The sequence below is a fragment of the Trichechus manatus genome, unplaced genomic scaffold (genome assembly GCF_000243295.1).
Source record: "Trichechus manatus latirostris isolate Lorelei unplaced genomic scaffold, TriManLat1.0 scaffold00099, whole genome shotgun sequence".
In the NCBI taxonomy this organism is placed as follows: Eukaryota; Metazoa; Chordata; class Mammalia; order Sirenia; family Trichechidae; genus Trichechus; species Trichechus manatus.
In genome coordinates, this window is record NW_004444035.1 from 1,675,152 (window position 1) to 1,691,849 (window position 16,698).

Genomic DNA, 16,698 nt, shown 5'->3' on the forward strand with positions numbered 1-16,698 from the left:
ACTACAAAGGTTTGTCATTTATGTATGGTTTCTAATTCTTTAATTCAATAATTAAAAATTAGGTATTTGCCCATCCCTGGATCTTTATTTATTTCTCTTAATTACTTTCCTGATATTCTTTGTGATATTTAAATTGCCTTCCCAATCAATACCACCTCTATCTCCAGCTATAAAAATGATGGTGTCTCCTATCCCTTCTGAACCAGTTTACTACAGCCTGCACTCTAGTTTAATACACAAAATAAAATAAAAGCATCAAAAATCTACTCTGTGGCTTTTAGTTTCCTTTTCTTCTCAAGTTTTTTTTTTTTTTTTAATATAAGGAATAGAAATGTACATCCCTTTCTTAATCTCTAAAATAACCCTCTGCTTATATCCTATCATTTAAAAAATTCCTTTTTGATTTACCAAGTCCCTTAACACATTTTTTCCCTTTCTCTTCATTATAGCGCATCCTACCTAAAAAAAGAATGGGATAAAAGATCCCTAAAATTAACAATTTCATAGTATGTATTAACATGTGTTCTAAAACAGCATCATCACACACTTTTAAAGATAGTTTGAAGTCACATACAGCTAAAGACAGTTTGAATGGAGCAACTTTTTATGATATTCTAAGACGTACAGCTATTTGAGACCACAGGTTAACAAGACTATGAAGTATTCACACAGCAGGAGCCAGTGGCTCCTACGACCGACATTGGACCCTGGCTGTCAGTCATTCAGTGTGATTCAAAGTACTTCACCTGTTATGTACAACCAGCCTAACCAGGTAGTCAGTTTAATGAATCACCAGATACCTGATACAGAAACTAAGATCAAAGAGACCAACTGCTGTTTCACTCGGGGAGCAATTTCACGGGTCTGAGAGGTGGGGGCGGAGAAGGATGACAGGACGACCGTGTCTACCGTCTTACGCTCTCCATCTTGCTAACGTGGCGCATTTTACATCTTCACTAAACTACTCGACTGTGATACTTTAATTTTCTATTTATAGTTCACTTACTCATAGTTTAAAACAGATATGCCAGAAACGTATCTTAGTACGCAGAACTATAGTTTAAAGTCTTCTAAACTTATTTTTAATTCCACTTAAAACAAAAAGCAAGAAAACTTTACTTTTATCTCTTTAGAACATCTACTGACAATATGTACCATATTTTACGTGACTAGTGCACATTATACATTTTTTAGGGCCAACCCTGGCCCCCCCATGACGTATTTTTGTAAGCACACTATGCTGATTTTTTTATACCAACATGTAAAAAGAAAATAAGCATAGCCCACTTATGAAAATACTTGGTGGGGGGAGGGCATGGTTGGCAAAGAAACATGTAACACGTGTGTTATCTGCATAAAACTAAGGTAATGTGTCACTTGGTACAAGGTAACCAAACCAAAAACCCATTGCCATCAAGTCGACTCCGACTCACAGCGACCCTACAGGACAGAGTAGAACTACCCAATAGGGTTTCCAAGGAGTGCCTGGTGGATTCGAACTGCCGACCGTTTGGTTAGCAGCTGAAGCTCTTAACCACTATGCAACCAGGGCTCAGGTGTAAGGTAAAGCATCAGGCAAATTTAGCCTTCTCAGTGGGATATGGGTTTCCTCTCGTTTACGTGGTCTGTTACCTGTTTTCGAATCTATGCTGAACTTCCCATGTTCGTTTCCACTCATTATCGAGTAGGTGATTTCTGCATTTGCGTCAATATCCCGACTTGCCGCATACACCTGAAGAACTTCTGTTCCAATGATGACGTCCTCAGACACTGTGGCTCCATACTCACGGTATTCAAACACCGGTGGGTTGTCATTGATGTCCAAGACGGACACAACCACACTGCCAGTAGCCGTCAACCTCCTTGGCAAACCCTGGTCCACAGCTTTCAAAGTAAGCGTGTATACGGCCTGCAGTTCCCTATCCAAAGGCTTCTCCAGCTGAATAATCCCAGACACTTCATGAATGGAGAACTGTCCATCCGCTGAGTTAACCAGGGAGTAAGAAATCTTCCGGTTCAATCCTGTCAAGACAGAGAATCACGTCAGAATGCCACAGAATTTTAAAATGTTTTACTTAAAAGAGATTTAAACTTAAAAAATTTTTGAAACGTGTCACATATTAAAAAAGGAAAACTGATAATATGTATGACTAAAAATTCCTATCACTGACTATGCTCTTTAAAAAGTAAGACTTTCTGGATTAAGAATTTATAGAGCTAAACCAAATACTAATACAATCTCATAATTATCTGGCTTTTTAGACAATGTCATATGCTACACCTTTTAAAAATAAAATTTAGCTTCACTGACCAATAATTATTTAAAAAGTAACATTTTTGCCATTCTTCTCATTCTGTTGTATGACCGAAGGAATTATTTTTATTCTCTGCCATCAAAATGTTGTGAACATATATTCTACAGTCTTTATTTTTTTCCATAAAAATCTTTGAAAGATTGGTGGAACTACATCAATATTGCACTTGCTTCTGTTATCCTCCTATGATACTAAAACCTACTGTCACTACTGGTTTATTCACAAAATAACACTTCACTAATAAATTCAAAGGGATACAAAGATCAGTTAACATAAGTCGCTAACCAGAATTTTACTGGCACCACTGGGTGCAATTTTGAGACTTGAAAAATTTATTAAAAACTAGTTAATTATTCTGAAGATTTCCTTCCACGTTAAAGCTAAGGAATTAAATGCCACAACAATGGGAGTTAATCAACATGCATGGAAGTCCGACACGCTGGATTTGGATGTGTTTTAAACCAGAGCTTCCTAAGATCCTAGTGCACGGTTTCAAGGCGAATGCACCATCCAGATGATACCTGCGTCGGCATCTGTGGCCTGCACCCGTGTCAACAGAGTTCCAGGTTCTGTGTTCTCAAACACGGTGATGACGTACGGGTCAGCAGAGAATTCAGGGGCGTTATCATTCACGTCCTCTAGCGTGAGCACGACACTGGCCTGGCAGAATCGTCCACCTCCATCTGTAGCCTTGACCAGAAGATTATAAACTGCTTGTGTCTCACGATCGAGGGGGGCTAACGTTTTTAGTTCACCTAAAACAAACCAACAAAAATAAACGGACTTGCTCGCAATTTAAGACATGAACTGAAACAGTGCATCCTATGTCTTCCCCTTTCCCTTACAATTAAAAATCTTCCTTTGGAGACCAATTTTATCAATGACAGAGTCAACAGCTGCCTGAGCATGGCGATCCCTGCACCAGGGTTTATCAAGCCATAAAGATCCAAAGCCAGTGCCTCCTGCATTTTATGTCACATCGCAGAAGCAAAACAGCTACCTAATCTACCAAACTAAAAAATAATTTAAATTAACTCAAAAAGTAAATTTATGTTCACAATTAGTTCTGGGGGGTGGGGGGGGGGGGGACGAGGAACCTTTTTAGAAAACTTATTACTTGACTCTAATTTTAACAAAATACAAATTAGAAAACAATTCTAGTAATTTAAAAAATTATAAGACACCATGAGTCATTTTAATTACGAACATGCTAAATTATACAGTTATGGTCACAAATTCAAGAAAACAAGCTACCAAATAAAAATGAATGAAACAGGAAGCTTGAGATATGCTTTAACTTCTGAGTTTTTTTTTAAAAAGGAGAAGTTGTTGACATAAACAACTTTTAAATTTTGAATTCTTGGTTCAAGTAGGTGTGGTACTCTGAATTTTTTTTTTATCACATCCCAAATTTTACCAATTAGACCGCTGTTTAGATTTCTAAAAGATGTCAACTTTGTAGCAGCAGAGTAAATCTGAAAAAGGTAAGATGTAATTTCAAATTCTGACTGTGATCTAAATCAACCACAAGTATGATTTTTGTTAGAATACACAACTGATTTGCCCCAAACGTCATCATTACCTGTGTCTGGATTTAGTTTGAATTTTTCTGCACCTGGGCCAAATAACGTATAAGTGATTTCAGCGTTGGAACGAATATCTGCATCTGTAGCAGAGACCTGCATGATCAACTTCCCAGGAAGGACGTCTTCTGGAATCGTGTCTGAATACACAGTCTACAGAGATTTTACACAGTATCATCAGGACAGAACATTAAAGGTCAGCATGACTAACAACGGAATGATGAAAAAGAAATCCTTTACATGTGGCAGCAGAAACCATGCAAATGACTGAAGTTAAAATCCAAGCAGCTTTCAAAACACTTTCTCTTATAAAACACGTTTGAAACAAGGAGAAGCCACCTAACAGTTAACAACTCCGTATCCCTGAAAGTCCTGAATGGCGTTTAACCCACAGAACACTGAGGTTGCAGAGCTGGTTTCATATTTAGTTTAATTTAAATTCTTATGAGAAAATGTAAGCAGCATCTCTATTTACCTAAACACTAGAGGGAATAAATTCCTGTTATTTCATATCTCCTCATTTCCAAACACAGGAATTTGCTGCTTACAATCATTCCTAACACATAACCAAATAATTGCAGTTGGGACAGAAACGATCCCAATGTTACGGGAGAAAACCAAGATTCCCACCAAGCCACAAAGGTGGCACGTGATGCCCGGGCCAGGCTCGTCGCTTACTCTCCACCCCTCTTCTCTTCCCATTCAACTTAACTCTCAAACACAATCAACAGCTGTTTCCATTCCAACTACGTAGGAATCCATGCCATAAACTAAAACGTAAGAGAAACAGATAGGATTTTGTTGAATTTATTTGCTCAATATGAGCTCAATTATAGGTGAGCTACATTTTATAGCACATGAAGCAGAATACTTTGCAATACTGATGAATTCAAATACCTAGTGTCTTAGTTTTATTATTCCCAGAGGCCATAATGGTACATCTTCCAAATAATATGAAAATGCTAAAAATAAATAAATACATAAATAACAATAGTTTGACCACGTAAAAAAGACTGGCAAGCATTGTTTTTTAATTACTCCCCTTTTACTCAGATTTTGATATGATCTAAAGTGAAGTTACGCCTCTTCCAATTTTAATGCCTAGAAAAGACACAATTTCTAAACATGTAGAAATACATGGACTTCTTAAAAAGTTAGGAAATGTTTGTGTTTTGTTGTTACTAATGTTATATATCACATATATGTGTATATATCACCCACAGCATATATACATGCGTATATACATTATATATATGTAGGTGTGTGTAATCTTCAAAATACTGCCACCAAAAAGTACAAACATGGGTTGGAATTAAATCCTCATCCTTCAGAAGTCCCACTTCCCCTTACAACTGATTTTTTTTTTTTAAACTGTGGTGGAAATATACACAACAAAAATATGCTATCTCAGGAGCCCTAATACCTGGCATAAACACAATACAAACCATAATTAACAATGCACAAGCACCAGAAGACAGACTGGATAAATGGGAGCTCCTAAAAATCAAACACTTATGCTCATCCAAAGACTTCATCTAAACAATAAAAAGACAACCTACAGACTGGGAAAAAATTTTTGGCTACCACAAATCCGATCAGCATTTAATCTCTAAAATCTACAAGATACTCCAAAACCTCAACAGCAAAAAGACAAATAACCCAATTAAAAAACGGGCAAAGGATATGAACAGGCACTTCACCAAAGAAGATATTCAGGCAGCTAACAGACACATGAAGAAATGCTCACGATCATTAGCAATCAGAGAAATGCAGATCAAAACTACAATGAGATATCATCTCACCCCAACAAGGCTAGCATTAATCCAAAAAACACAAAATAACAAATGCTGGAGAGGTTGTGGAGAGACTGGAACACTTATACACTGTTGGTGGAAATGTAAAATGGTACAACCACTTTGGAAATCGATTTGGCGCTTCCTTAAAAAACTAGAAATAGAAGTACCATACGATCCAGCTATCCTGCTCCTAGGAATATATCCTAGAGAAGCAAGAGCCGTCACACAAATAGACATATGTATACCCATGTTCATCGCAGCACTGTTCACAATAGCCAAAAGATGGAAGCAACCTAAGTGCCCATCGATGGACGAACGGATAAGCAAACTGTGGTATATCCACACAATGGAATATTACAGAACGATAAAGAACAATGATGAAGCTGTGAAACATCATATAATTTGGTGGAAGCGAGAACTTATTATGCCGAGTGAATTTAGTCAGTCACAGAAGGGCAAATACTGTACAAGACCACTATTATAAGAACTCAAGAAAAGGTTTAAACACAGAAGAAAACATTCTTTGATGGTTACGGGGGTGGGGAGGGAGGGTGAGGGTTATTCATTAACTAGATAGTAGATAAGAATCATCTTAGGTGAAGGGAAGGACAGCAGACACTATAGGGAGAAGCCAGCACAGCTGGACTTAACCAAAGCTAAGAAGTTTCCTCAATACAATCAAATACTTTGAGAGACAGAGTAGCAGGGTTTGGGGGTCTGGGGACCATGCTTTCAGGGGACATCTAGGTCAACTGGCATAACAAACCTTATTAAGAAAATGTTCTGCATCCTACTTTGGTGAGTGGCGTCTGGGGTCTTAAAAGCTTGCAAGCGGCCATCTAAGATGCATCAATTGGTCCCAACCACTTGGAGTAAAGGAGAACGAAGAACACCAAAGACACAAGGAAAGTACTGGCCCAAGAGACAGAATGGGCCACATAAACCAGAGACTTCATCAGCCTGAGACCAGAAGAACTAGATGGTGCCCGGCTACCACCAATGACCACCCAGACAGGGAACAAAACAGAGGGTCCCTGATGGAGCAGTAGAACGATGGGATGCAGAACTCAAATTCTAGTAGGAAGACCAGACTTAATGGTCTGACTGAGACCGGAAAGCATGGCCCCAGTCTCCATCACCCCAGAACTAAAACAATTTCCGAGACCAACTCTTCAGACAGGGATTGGACTGGACTGTGGCACATAAAGTGATACTTGTGAAGAATCTGCCTCTTAGACAAGTAGATACAAAAGACCAAAGGAGCGCCTTCTGTCCAGAGGTGAGAGGGGAAGGCAGAGAGTGTTAGGAGCTGGTTGAATGTTCATGGGGAATCAGGGGCAGAGGGGAGGAGTGTGCTGTAGTAGAATGGGGTGAGCGGTTGGGGTCTCATAACAACATATGTTAAAAAAAGAAAAAAAATTCTGTATGGGAGACTAATTTGAAATGTAAACTTCATTTAATTACTACAACAACAACAACAAAAAAAACACGCCATCTCAACAATTCCTACGTGTACAATAGATGACCCTGATTATACTCTTCAAGTTCACGAGAGAATTTTAAGTATCTGTCTCCTGGCTAACAGCTCTGTTACTTTCCACAGCTATTTCATATATCTCATGTTTACTGAGTCTGGAACCTTTTCCAACTCCTCAATCCCTCTTCGAAATTCACTCACCCCTCTACACGGCGCTTCCTTAAGCTACCGAGCTCTCCTTACTTTTTTTACTCTCACTGTCTTCACTGGCCAAGTCCCTTTCCTCATTAACACACATCTTTAATCTCCTGCCATCAGGCATCCAGCCATTCACATCATGAGACTGAGACGGCCATCTCCAAGTCAGCCACAGAACCCAAAGAGCCTGCGTTCACACCTTTGCTCACTGCCCTATTCTCAACCTAAGTGGCATTGCACTGACACTGTTCTCGTCTTACTGTCTCTGCTTCCTCCACCCTTCTCCCCACGCAAACACCTGGTTTTTCTTTTCTTCCCTTTTTATTATCCTCTCAGTGAATTCAATGATAAGTTATCCATAGAAACTGCCAAGTATACATATCCTTCTCTAGTATCTACCCTCAATCTTGTCATCTCTACACGTCTAAAGAACACACTCACCTGAATGCCCCACAACCTTAAACTTAACAACTCTAAACTGCAACTCAACACACTCCCTCTAAAGCAATTCCACTCCGGGCTCACCCGTTGGTGCCTTGACCATACTCCCAATCACCTCTGTAGGAAACCTTGAAGGCAAACAACTCAACGCTCCCACAGCGCTGTCCCACGCAGGCAGGGACGAAATGCTACCAGCTTCTCCTACGTAGTGTCTTCTATCCTTCCTTTCTGTCTGTCACCCCTGCCTACACTATTATTTCCCTGTTTTCACTCTTCCTCATCTAGAAAACAAACATGATACTCCCAAGCTGATCTTCTTTAGGCAACTCTCGGATTATCATCTCTGTCTTTCAACTATAAAAGGATTCATAGTCTCTACTTTCTCTAGGACAGAGTTCAAATTTCCTGGAATGACCTTTAAAACCCTCTCTGACAGAGTTTAGCGTTGGAATTCTCGATGTCTTTCCCATGATTCAACGCAAATTCTCTACTTCTGGCAAACTATGCCACTTAGTATTCTCATGCATGCATACACCCCTCACCCCCAACTGCTGTTCCACATCTACTCCTGATGTCTAATCACTACCTCCCAAAAGGCTGAGTCTAAGCCCGCTCTCTTCACAGTGTTCCTTCATCCTCCAGCTCCTGCTTGAGTCCCCTCCCATGACACTGGGTGGGAATGGCTCTTCTTTGGTATACATTTTGTCCTTTTATTGAATGGTGAGCTCCACAAGTTCAGGAGGCATATCGCTAACCTCTTGGTTTCAATGGCCTGTTCAAGTGTTAAGTGCCCCCAGAATGGTCCGTTAAAAGCAAAACAGAGTTTTGTACACTGAACTCTGGCCATATTTTTCCCCCAAATAACTTCACTCCAAATGAATGGAATCCCTTCATGAAAAGTTTACAGAGCATTTCTGCATTAGACACAGCTGTAATTCTGTCCATAATCTGCAGTTTTACAGAATGAGGTTTTTTGAGCCACACAGCATTCTAAAATCATTCTGAAGCTTTTCCAACTCGTGTTCATTTAACCCTCATTTCTGCTTACACAGTAAGAGATTATCATATAGAACACATTTGAAATACATCAAAATACAGCATCATAGTCTTACTCAAAGTTTTAAAGAAAGAAATTTCAATTCACAATATATAAATTTAAGAAAAGAGGAGCCTACCTTTTCACAAACTGGAGTGTTGTCATTTGCATCCAGAACTTTCACTTCAACTATAGCTTTTGATGAGAAGGTCCCGTCAGTTGCTGTCACAGTCAGAAGATAATTATCCTTTTTTTCCCTGTCCAGCGGTTTTTTGACATAGACTTTCCATTCATTTTGTATGTTTTCAGTAGCAAACTGTTCCAAAGGATCCCCTCCTATGAAGTCATCAGAGAAAGATGTTGAAACAAGGATAGAAATAAGTACCAGGAAGAGTAAACTGTACAAAATATACATAAGGCTTTGGTTTAAAAAACTTAAGGAGTTTTAAAAAATAATTACATTTAACTTTGGCATATATTAGCATTCCTATTTACTAAATAAACAAAAGCAGCATTAAAATGTATTCTTAAACACGAAATATAAAGGCTACTAAACAATCATTTGGTCTACAAGGAAATCATGTTTTTTTTCTTTTTGGTTATCATACATTTGTTGCACACTGACTATAAAATTCAATAACAGATAAAATCAGAAAGACTCTAAGGAAACAATACTTAGCTCAGGTAAAGATCTTGAAATGCATCTTACCAGATGTTATTTCTACTTATATTAGATATATTTAACTAAAGTCATCCCTTTAACTCCCAAGTTCCACAAAATGCATTTCTTAGAATTTACACTTCTAATGCAATTTAATTTTAAATTAAGTAAGCTGGTTTGCGATTTTTACCTGTTATGTAATAGGTAACTTGTCTGTTCATCTCTTCAGAATCCGCATCCGTGGTACTTAAGATGGCAATTACACCACCCGGAGGGTCGTCTTCACTCACAGTCCCTTTATAAATCTCCGCCGTGAACCGTGGGGGATTGTCGTTGACATCGGTGACAGTCACCTCCACGATGGCTGTGGAGGACAGCTGGACCTTCTCTCCATGATCTGATGCCACCACTTTAATCTGGTATTTGTTTCTCTTTTCATGGTCAAGTTCCTTTAGGGTTGTGATCCAGCCTGTTTCCATGTTAATGGTGAAAGATTCGATGACTTCTACACTTTGTGTCTGATCTAGGCTGTACATAACCTGGCCATTGGTTCCCGAGTCTACATCAGATGCCCTGATCTGGATGACACTACTTCCCCCGGGCAGGTTTTCAACAATGAATGCCTCATATGGATTAGACTCCAAGACAGGGCTGTTATCATTTGCATCTTTCACCTGGATACTAACATCTACAGCAGCCACCACCTCAGAGTCATCATGAGTGCACCGAGCCAGTACGGAAAACTGGTACCACTTGGTTGTCTCGTGGTCAAGACTCTTCTCCAGTTTCAGCCTCCCACTCTGTCTGTCAATCACAAAGACCTCATCCCGGTTACTTTCTGGAGTGTTCCCTTTGATGAGACTGTAATGAACAGTCCCGCTATGTTCTGCTCGGATGAGGTCTATTTCTGCTCCAATAGGCACGTCTTCTGAAACTATGTAGGTATAAAATGGCTCTGAAAATTGTGGAAGCTGCATTTCTGGTGGAAGTATTTTAACATAGACAGGAACAACAGATTCTTTTGATGGAGACCCATTATCCACAGCTCTAACAAAGAAAGTAAAGACCTCATTTTCTAAGCCAATTAAGCTTTCCTTTGTGGTAATTACACCAGAGAGTTTGTTGATTTCCAAATTCTCTTTAACGCTTTCAGAATCTGCTTCAATGGCATAGATGATGTCAGCATTGGATCCCTCGTCAGCATCACTTGCAAGAACTTTAATGACTGACGTCCCTCTGGGAGCACTGGATCCAATGTTCACTTCATATCTGGCTGCTCGGAATTGGGGTGCATTATCATTGTCATCCGTAAGGATGACATTAATAGTGCAGAAAGCAACTTTTCCTCCAGCATCCTTAGCCATTAAACGAACTGGGATTACTTTCTCTGCCGGGGTTTCTCGATCAAGTTTTTCCAAAGTAAATATCTGTCCTCTCTCATTTGTGTAAAATCTGTCTTTAGCAAAGTCATTTACAATATGGTAGGTAATGTGACCGTAAATACCAGAATCTTCATCAGTTGCTTTAACCTCCGTCACCAAGGTATGTAAGGGAGCGTTTTCAGCAAGTTCTACTTCGTATTCACTCTGAAGAAAAACAGGACCGTGCAAATTGCCTCCGATTACGGTCACTTGAACCTGAGCTGAACTTCTGAAAACTCCGTCAGAGACAGAAATGTTAAGCTGGTAAAGCGGCTTCAAGGTGTGCCGGCGCAGGTTTGAGAGTGTGATAATCCCTGTTTTACTGTCAATGACAAAATTCTTATGATCGTTGCCAGACAGAATGGAGTATTCCAACTTGTCTATGTCTGAACTGTCTGCATCATAAGCTTTTACACAAGTCACAAAATGCCCATGAATGGCGTGCTCGCTAACTGAGGCTTCATAAACCTGCTGGTCAAACAGCGGTGGATTATCATTGAGGTCAGTGACATCCACTGTGACAATCACATCACTGCTCAGGGGAGGCATGCCACCATCAATGGCCCTTATGAAAATCTTGTGCTGCTGGAGCTGCTCATAATCCAAAGTCCTGACGAGTGAAATGAGGCCAGTGTTGCTATCTATGTGAAAATGATCGTGACTCTTGCTGTGGTTCCCAAACATCTGGTACAAAATTCCTCTATTTGGTTCCGAATCAGAATCTGTTGCGCTGACTTGAACAACAGATGTTCCAATTACGGAGGCCTCAGACAGGGTTGCAGCGTAAGCCTGCTGAGCAAACACGGGAGGGTTATCGTTGATGTCTTCCACTATGATGTCAACAAACACTTCAGCATGGGCTCCCGTCAAGGAGTCAGTTGCTCGTATGCACAATTTGTACGCTGGGTGGGACTCAAAATCCAAAGGAGCTATGACATTTATAACTCCCGTATTGAAGCTGACAGTAAACTGGCTAAAAGGATCTCCATCAGTGATGCTGTAGAACACTTTCAACCCTTCTGGGCTGTTAGCTTGCACGTGGACAACGGGACTGTGCATCTGGATATTCTCGGGAATCTCTGCACTGTAGAAAGGCTTTTCAAACACAGGCGTGGCTTTATTCATAACGGTGATTGGGACTATAACTTCAGCCGAAAAAGCTGGGCTTCCTCCGTCTTTTGCAACCACTGTGATAAGATATTCCTTATTTAGGGTGTCGGGTTCAAATGGCTTTTTCAGTGAAATTTCACCAGAGGGTCCGATTTGAAAATGTTCATGATGTTCCTTGAGGTAGTAATGCACTTCTCCATTCTGGCCACTATCTCTGTCTACAGCAGTAACATGGCGGATAACATGACCTGCCTCAGCGTCCACTTTAACCACAGCATAGTAAGGAAGGTTGACAAACACTGGCGCATTATCATTCTGGTCTTCTATGGTGACCTTGACAACAACGTGGGCAACTGCTGAAGGCTTATGCTCGCCTGTAACTTCTACCACGACATCAAATGCCTCCTGCTGCTCACGATCAAATGGTATGCCAGTGGTTGAGAGTACTCCTGAAGTGCGGCTTATTTTAAATCTTCGATCTGGGTTGAGGATACGATAAAACAGAGGCTCATTGATGGGATTTCCAATGGCAGTAATGACAGCTAATGTTTTGGCTTCAGTGGAATTCTCTTTCACTACTGCAGAGTACAAATCTTGGGTGAACTTTAGCTGACTTTCTCTGCTTTCTTTCACATTAATTTTCACAGAGGTAAAGCTTGCAAATCTGCCATCAGATGCTCTAATGGTTAACTCGTAGCGGCTCCTTAGCTGAGTTGTATTTTGTACAGTTATAGAACCAGTCTTGTAGTCTATGAAGAACTTCTCCCCGATGTTGCCTTCGGTGATGGAGTACATTAGCTGTGAGAATGCACTCGAATCAGCATCTGTAGCGTTGACTGTGATGACTTTCACGCCCTTGTAGGTTGGCAACAAAAGTGATACTTCATATAACGATTTGGGGAACACAGGGGGGCAGTCATTAATGTCAATTACATGGATAGTCACGTTGGCTGCATATTCGGCAAATAAACGTGGCGTTCCCATGTCGTGCACTTGTACGGTGAAGTGGAAGACACTTGTTTCTTCATAGTCCAGACTCAGTACCGTATGAATAGCACCAGTGCTGGAATCAATGGCAAAATACTTGTGTACAGACGGTTCAACGATGTGATAAACAAGCAAAGCATTTGATTCTCTGTCAGCGTCAGCTGCTCGAATCACTAATGGGACACTGCTGTCTGTTAGGACCACACTGTTAATTGAGGCGGATTCGCTAACGAGTCCTTTATATTCTGCCTGCATAAAAACGGGCAAGTTGTCATTTTCATCCTGTAGATGCACTAGAACAGTGGTATTAGTGGACAAGCCAGCCATGTTAGTTCCTTGTATTACCAATGTATAAATGGGCAAAGTCTCAAAATCCAGGACTTTCTGGGTGATGATACTTCCAGAATGTGGATTAATATCAAAAGCATCACCAATATTTCCATCTTTTATTTCATAGACCACTGATGACTGACTATGGGCCATAACCATCACCACAAAACTCCCAATGCTGATAGCTTCACTGATTTCAACAGAATATTCTTTTGATGTAAACTTGGGAGAGGCGTTGTCGGCAATGGTGACAAAGATGTGCACAGACGTGATTTCACTCATTGGTGGAGTTCCTTTATCAGTAGCTTTTACCATTAAATCATATTCCACTTGGTGACTTCGATCTAATTCTTTGGCAGTTTTTATAGAGCCCAAGATGGGATCAATTGTAAAAGAATTTCCAATATTTCCTGAGAGAAGGAAAAAAATGTATATTAGAGAAAAATACAAGTAGTTGGAGAAGCAGAAACAAAGATATGAAAAATTGCCTAGGAAAATTATGTTTTGAAATTAAACAGACATTCAGGGGATATCAACATTTGAAAGTAATCTTCAACTTGTTTTATTTTTATCTACCTAAAATAAGGTACACTTTTCAGAGTTTTGCCTACAAACCATGGAAAGCAAGAAGCAAAAGAAGGCATACTCTATGCCTAAAATGAAAAGGAAACTTTCTCTTTACTAGTGGAACCGGGAACGTGTTACAGAAGGACGTGCTGTTTATTTTCCAAGAACGCATCTAAAACTCTTCTAGAAAATACTTCTATTTTTAGCATTTATCACTTGCACACTCCCAAGATTCTTACTCATTATGAAAAAGAAGGCTGTGTTAGTTGTTTAGTGCTGCTATAATAGCAATGCCACAGGTGGGTGGCTTTAACAAATTTATTTTCTCAACTACGGTTAGGAGACCAGAAGTCAGAATTCAGGGTGCTGGCTCTAGGGGAAGGCTCTCTGTCTCTGTTGGCTCTGGAGGAAGGTCCTTGTCTCTTTTCAGCTTCTGCTCCTGGGCGATCTTCACGTGGCTTGGCATCTATCTTCCCCAGTCTCTGCTGGCTTCACTGTGTGTAATCTGCTTTATTGTTAATATCGTAAAGGTGACTGGCTTAAAAAACACCTATACTGGCGCGACCTCTCAATATTACCACGAATACCCATTCCCAAATAGGATTATAACCATAGGTATAAAAACCAAAAAACCCAAACCCCTTGCCATCAAGTCGATGTGAACCCACAGAGACCCTAGAGGACAGAGTATAACTGCCCTACAGGGTTTCCAAGGAGCAGCTGGTGGACTCGAACTGATGAGTATTTGGTTAGCAGCTGAGCTCTTAATCACTACGCCACCAGGGCCTCACCACGAGTATAGGGGTTAAGATTTACAACACATATTTTTGAGGGACACCATTCAATCTGTAACAAAGACGTGAATTCACTAACAGAATTTACATCAAACTTCAAGACGGCTGGTTTGAGAAGTCAGGGATTTGATGAATAAATCTGTGTAACCAATCCCACTTTACAGGTTTCAAAGACTTGAACAGTATCCTTTTCTTAAATCTTCTCCAGGTCAGTTTATGTTCTAGGTTAGTGGTTCTAAAGGTGCGGGTGGGGGGGTGCTACTGGTACGTGCTGGGAGGAGACCAGAGATGCTGCTAAACCTCCTCCAAGGCACAGCCCAGCCCACAACTCAGGATGCAGGTGGAAAACGTCAACAGGGCTGAGGCTGAGCAGCTCTGCTCTAGATCACTTTATACTCGTCCTCTCTGGACCTGGTCTTTCCAGCTGCATTACATACGTAGAGCTACAACTACAATTCCACAAATATTTCTCCTTGTTCCATTGATGGAAATCTTTTTCTGAAAAAAACCAGTTTTCTACAGCCTTTTTGGACAGAGCACAGAGGTCCTAGGTTCTGACCTACCACTGGGGGCCCTTCACCCCTTTTCTGCATCACAAACTAGAGTCCAGAAGCCATTATCCTAGTCAAAGAGCTGAACTTTTCTTCCCCAAATGAAATTATTGTGCAAAGTTAACTTGCCACTTCACTGCCTTCTCAAATTCTGTTTTCCTGTAGGTTTCCCATCAGTGTGGGCACTTCACAGACCAGAATTCGTCTAATTTGCAAACCAGGAGATTAACCCAGCCCTTGTTTCTCGGAACCATTAACAGTAAACACTTCCTCTACAGTCTTCATTTCCTTCCTTTAATACATTCTCCAAAAATCCACGACTCTTTCCTTAGCCCAGACCCGGTCTGGTTTTCACGAAGTCCACCCGGCTCTGCGTCCAGGCCCCCAGGCACTGCCTCCACCTGCAACAGGGCGGAGGTACGGGCCTTCCCCAGGCCCAGTGCTCCGAGCTGAATCTGGCCAAGGATGGGGTCCTGCTGCTCTGCCAGGCCTCACAGATGCTCATTTCCGGCCTGTCTGTGTTCAGAGTCAACAGTCCTGGATTCTCACTCACTGCACTGCAGTCAGTCAGCAGAACTCCAAGGTCCTTTCTTATCCTACCTACGTATCACTCCCACCTCTGCAAACTGTGACTGACTGCCTGGCCTGGAGAAGACAGAAGTAAACTTTGGACAACTGTCTTCAGCCCCACCCCTCAAACTTTCCTCAATCAGGTGAACAGTTCTCACCTCAGGGCCTCTGCATTGCTGTTTTCCCCCCCGGAAGGGTCTTTCCCCAGCTATTCTCACCATTTCTCCATTCATTCGCTCATTCATTCATTCCAGCATTTACTCCGGTTTGACGCAAATGTCCCCTGCTTAGAGGAGACCTTCCTTGACCTCCCGTCCCCACTCAGCACGGCTGTTCACAGCCCCTTGCCCTGCTTTTCCTTTGTAGCATCTATCACAACCTGGCATTACGTTCTCTATTCATTTGTAACTTGCTATTATCTGTGTGGATCATAACAAATTATGGATAACATCACAAAGAACAGGAATTCCAGAACACTTCATCATGTTCATGCAGAACACAAAATATAAACCAAGAGGCAGTCGTTCAAACAGAACAAGGGGATAATGTGCGGTTTAAAATCAAGAAAGGTGTGTGTCAGGGCTGCATCCTTTCATCATACCTATTCAATCTGTACGCTGAGCAAATTATCCAAGAAGCTGGAATATATGAAGAAGAACAGGGCATCAGGATTGGAGGAAGACTCACTATAAGCTGTGTTATACAGATGACACACCCTTGTTCGCTGAAAGCAAAGAGGACTTGAAGCACTTACTGATGTAGATCAAAGACCACAGCCTTCAGTATGGATTACACCTCAGCATCAAGAAAACAAAAATCCTCACAACTGGACCAATAAGCAATATCGTGATAAATGGAGAC

General features: G+C 40.9%; 1 protein-coding gene across 1 annotated transcript in view; it reads right to left on the bottom strand.

Moving 5' to 3' along the window:
* FAT1 (FAT atypical cadherin 1) overlaps nt 1-16,698 on the bottom strand; it is a 133,063-nt gene that overhangs the window by 24,266 nt on the left and 92,099 nt on the right. The window contains exons 9-13 of the mRNA XM_023737220.1: nt 9,698-13,765; nt 8,986-9,182; nt 3,898-4,051; nt 2,837-3,070; nt 1,633-2,022 (exon numbers count right to left, since the gene is read on the bottom strand). Coding sequence (XP_023592988.1) covers nt 1,633-2,022; nt 2,837-3,070; nt 3,898-4,051; nt 8,986-9,182; nt 9,698-13,765 — 5,043 coding nt within the window. The remainder of the gene's footprint in view (nt 1-1,632; nt 2,023-2,836; nt 3,071-3,897; nt 4,052-8,985; nt 9,183-9,697; nt 13,766-16,698) is intronic.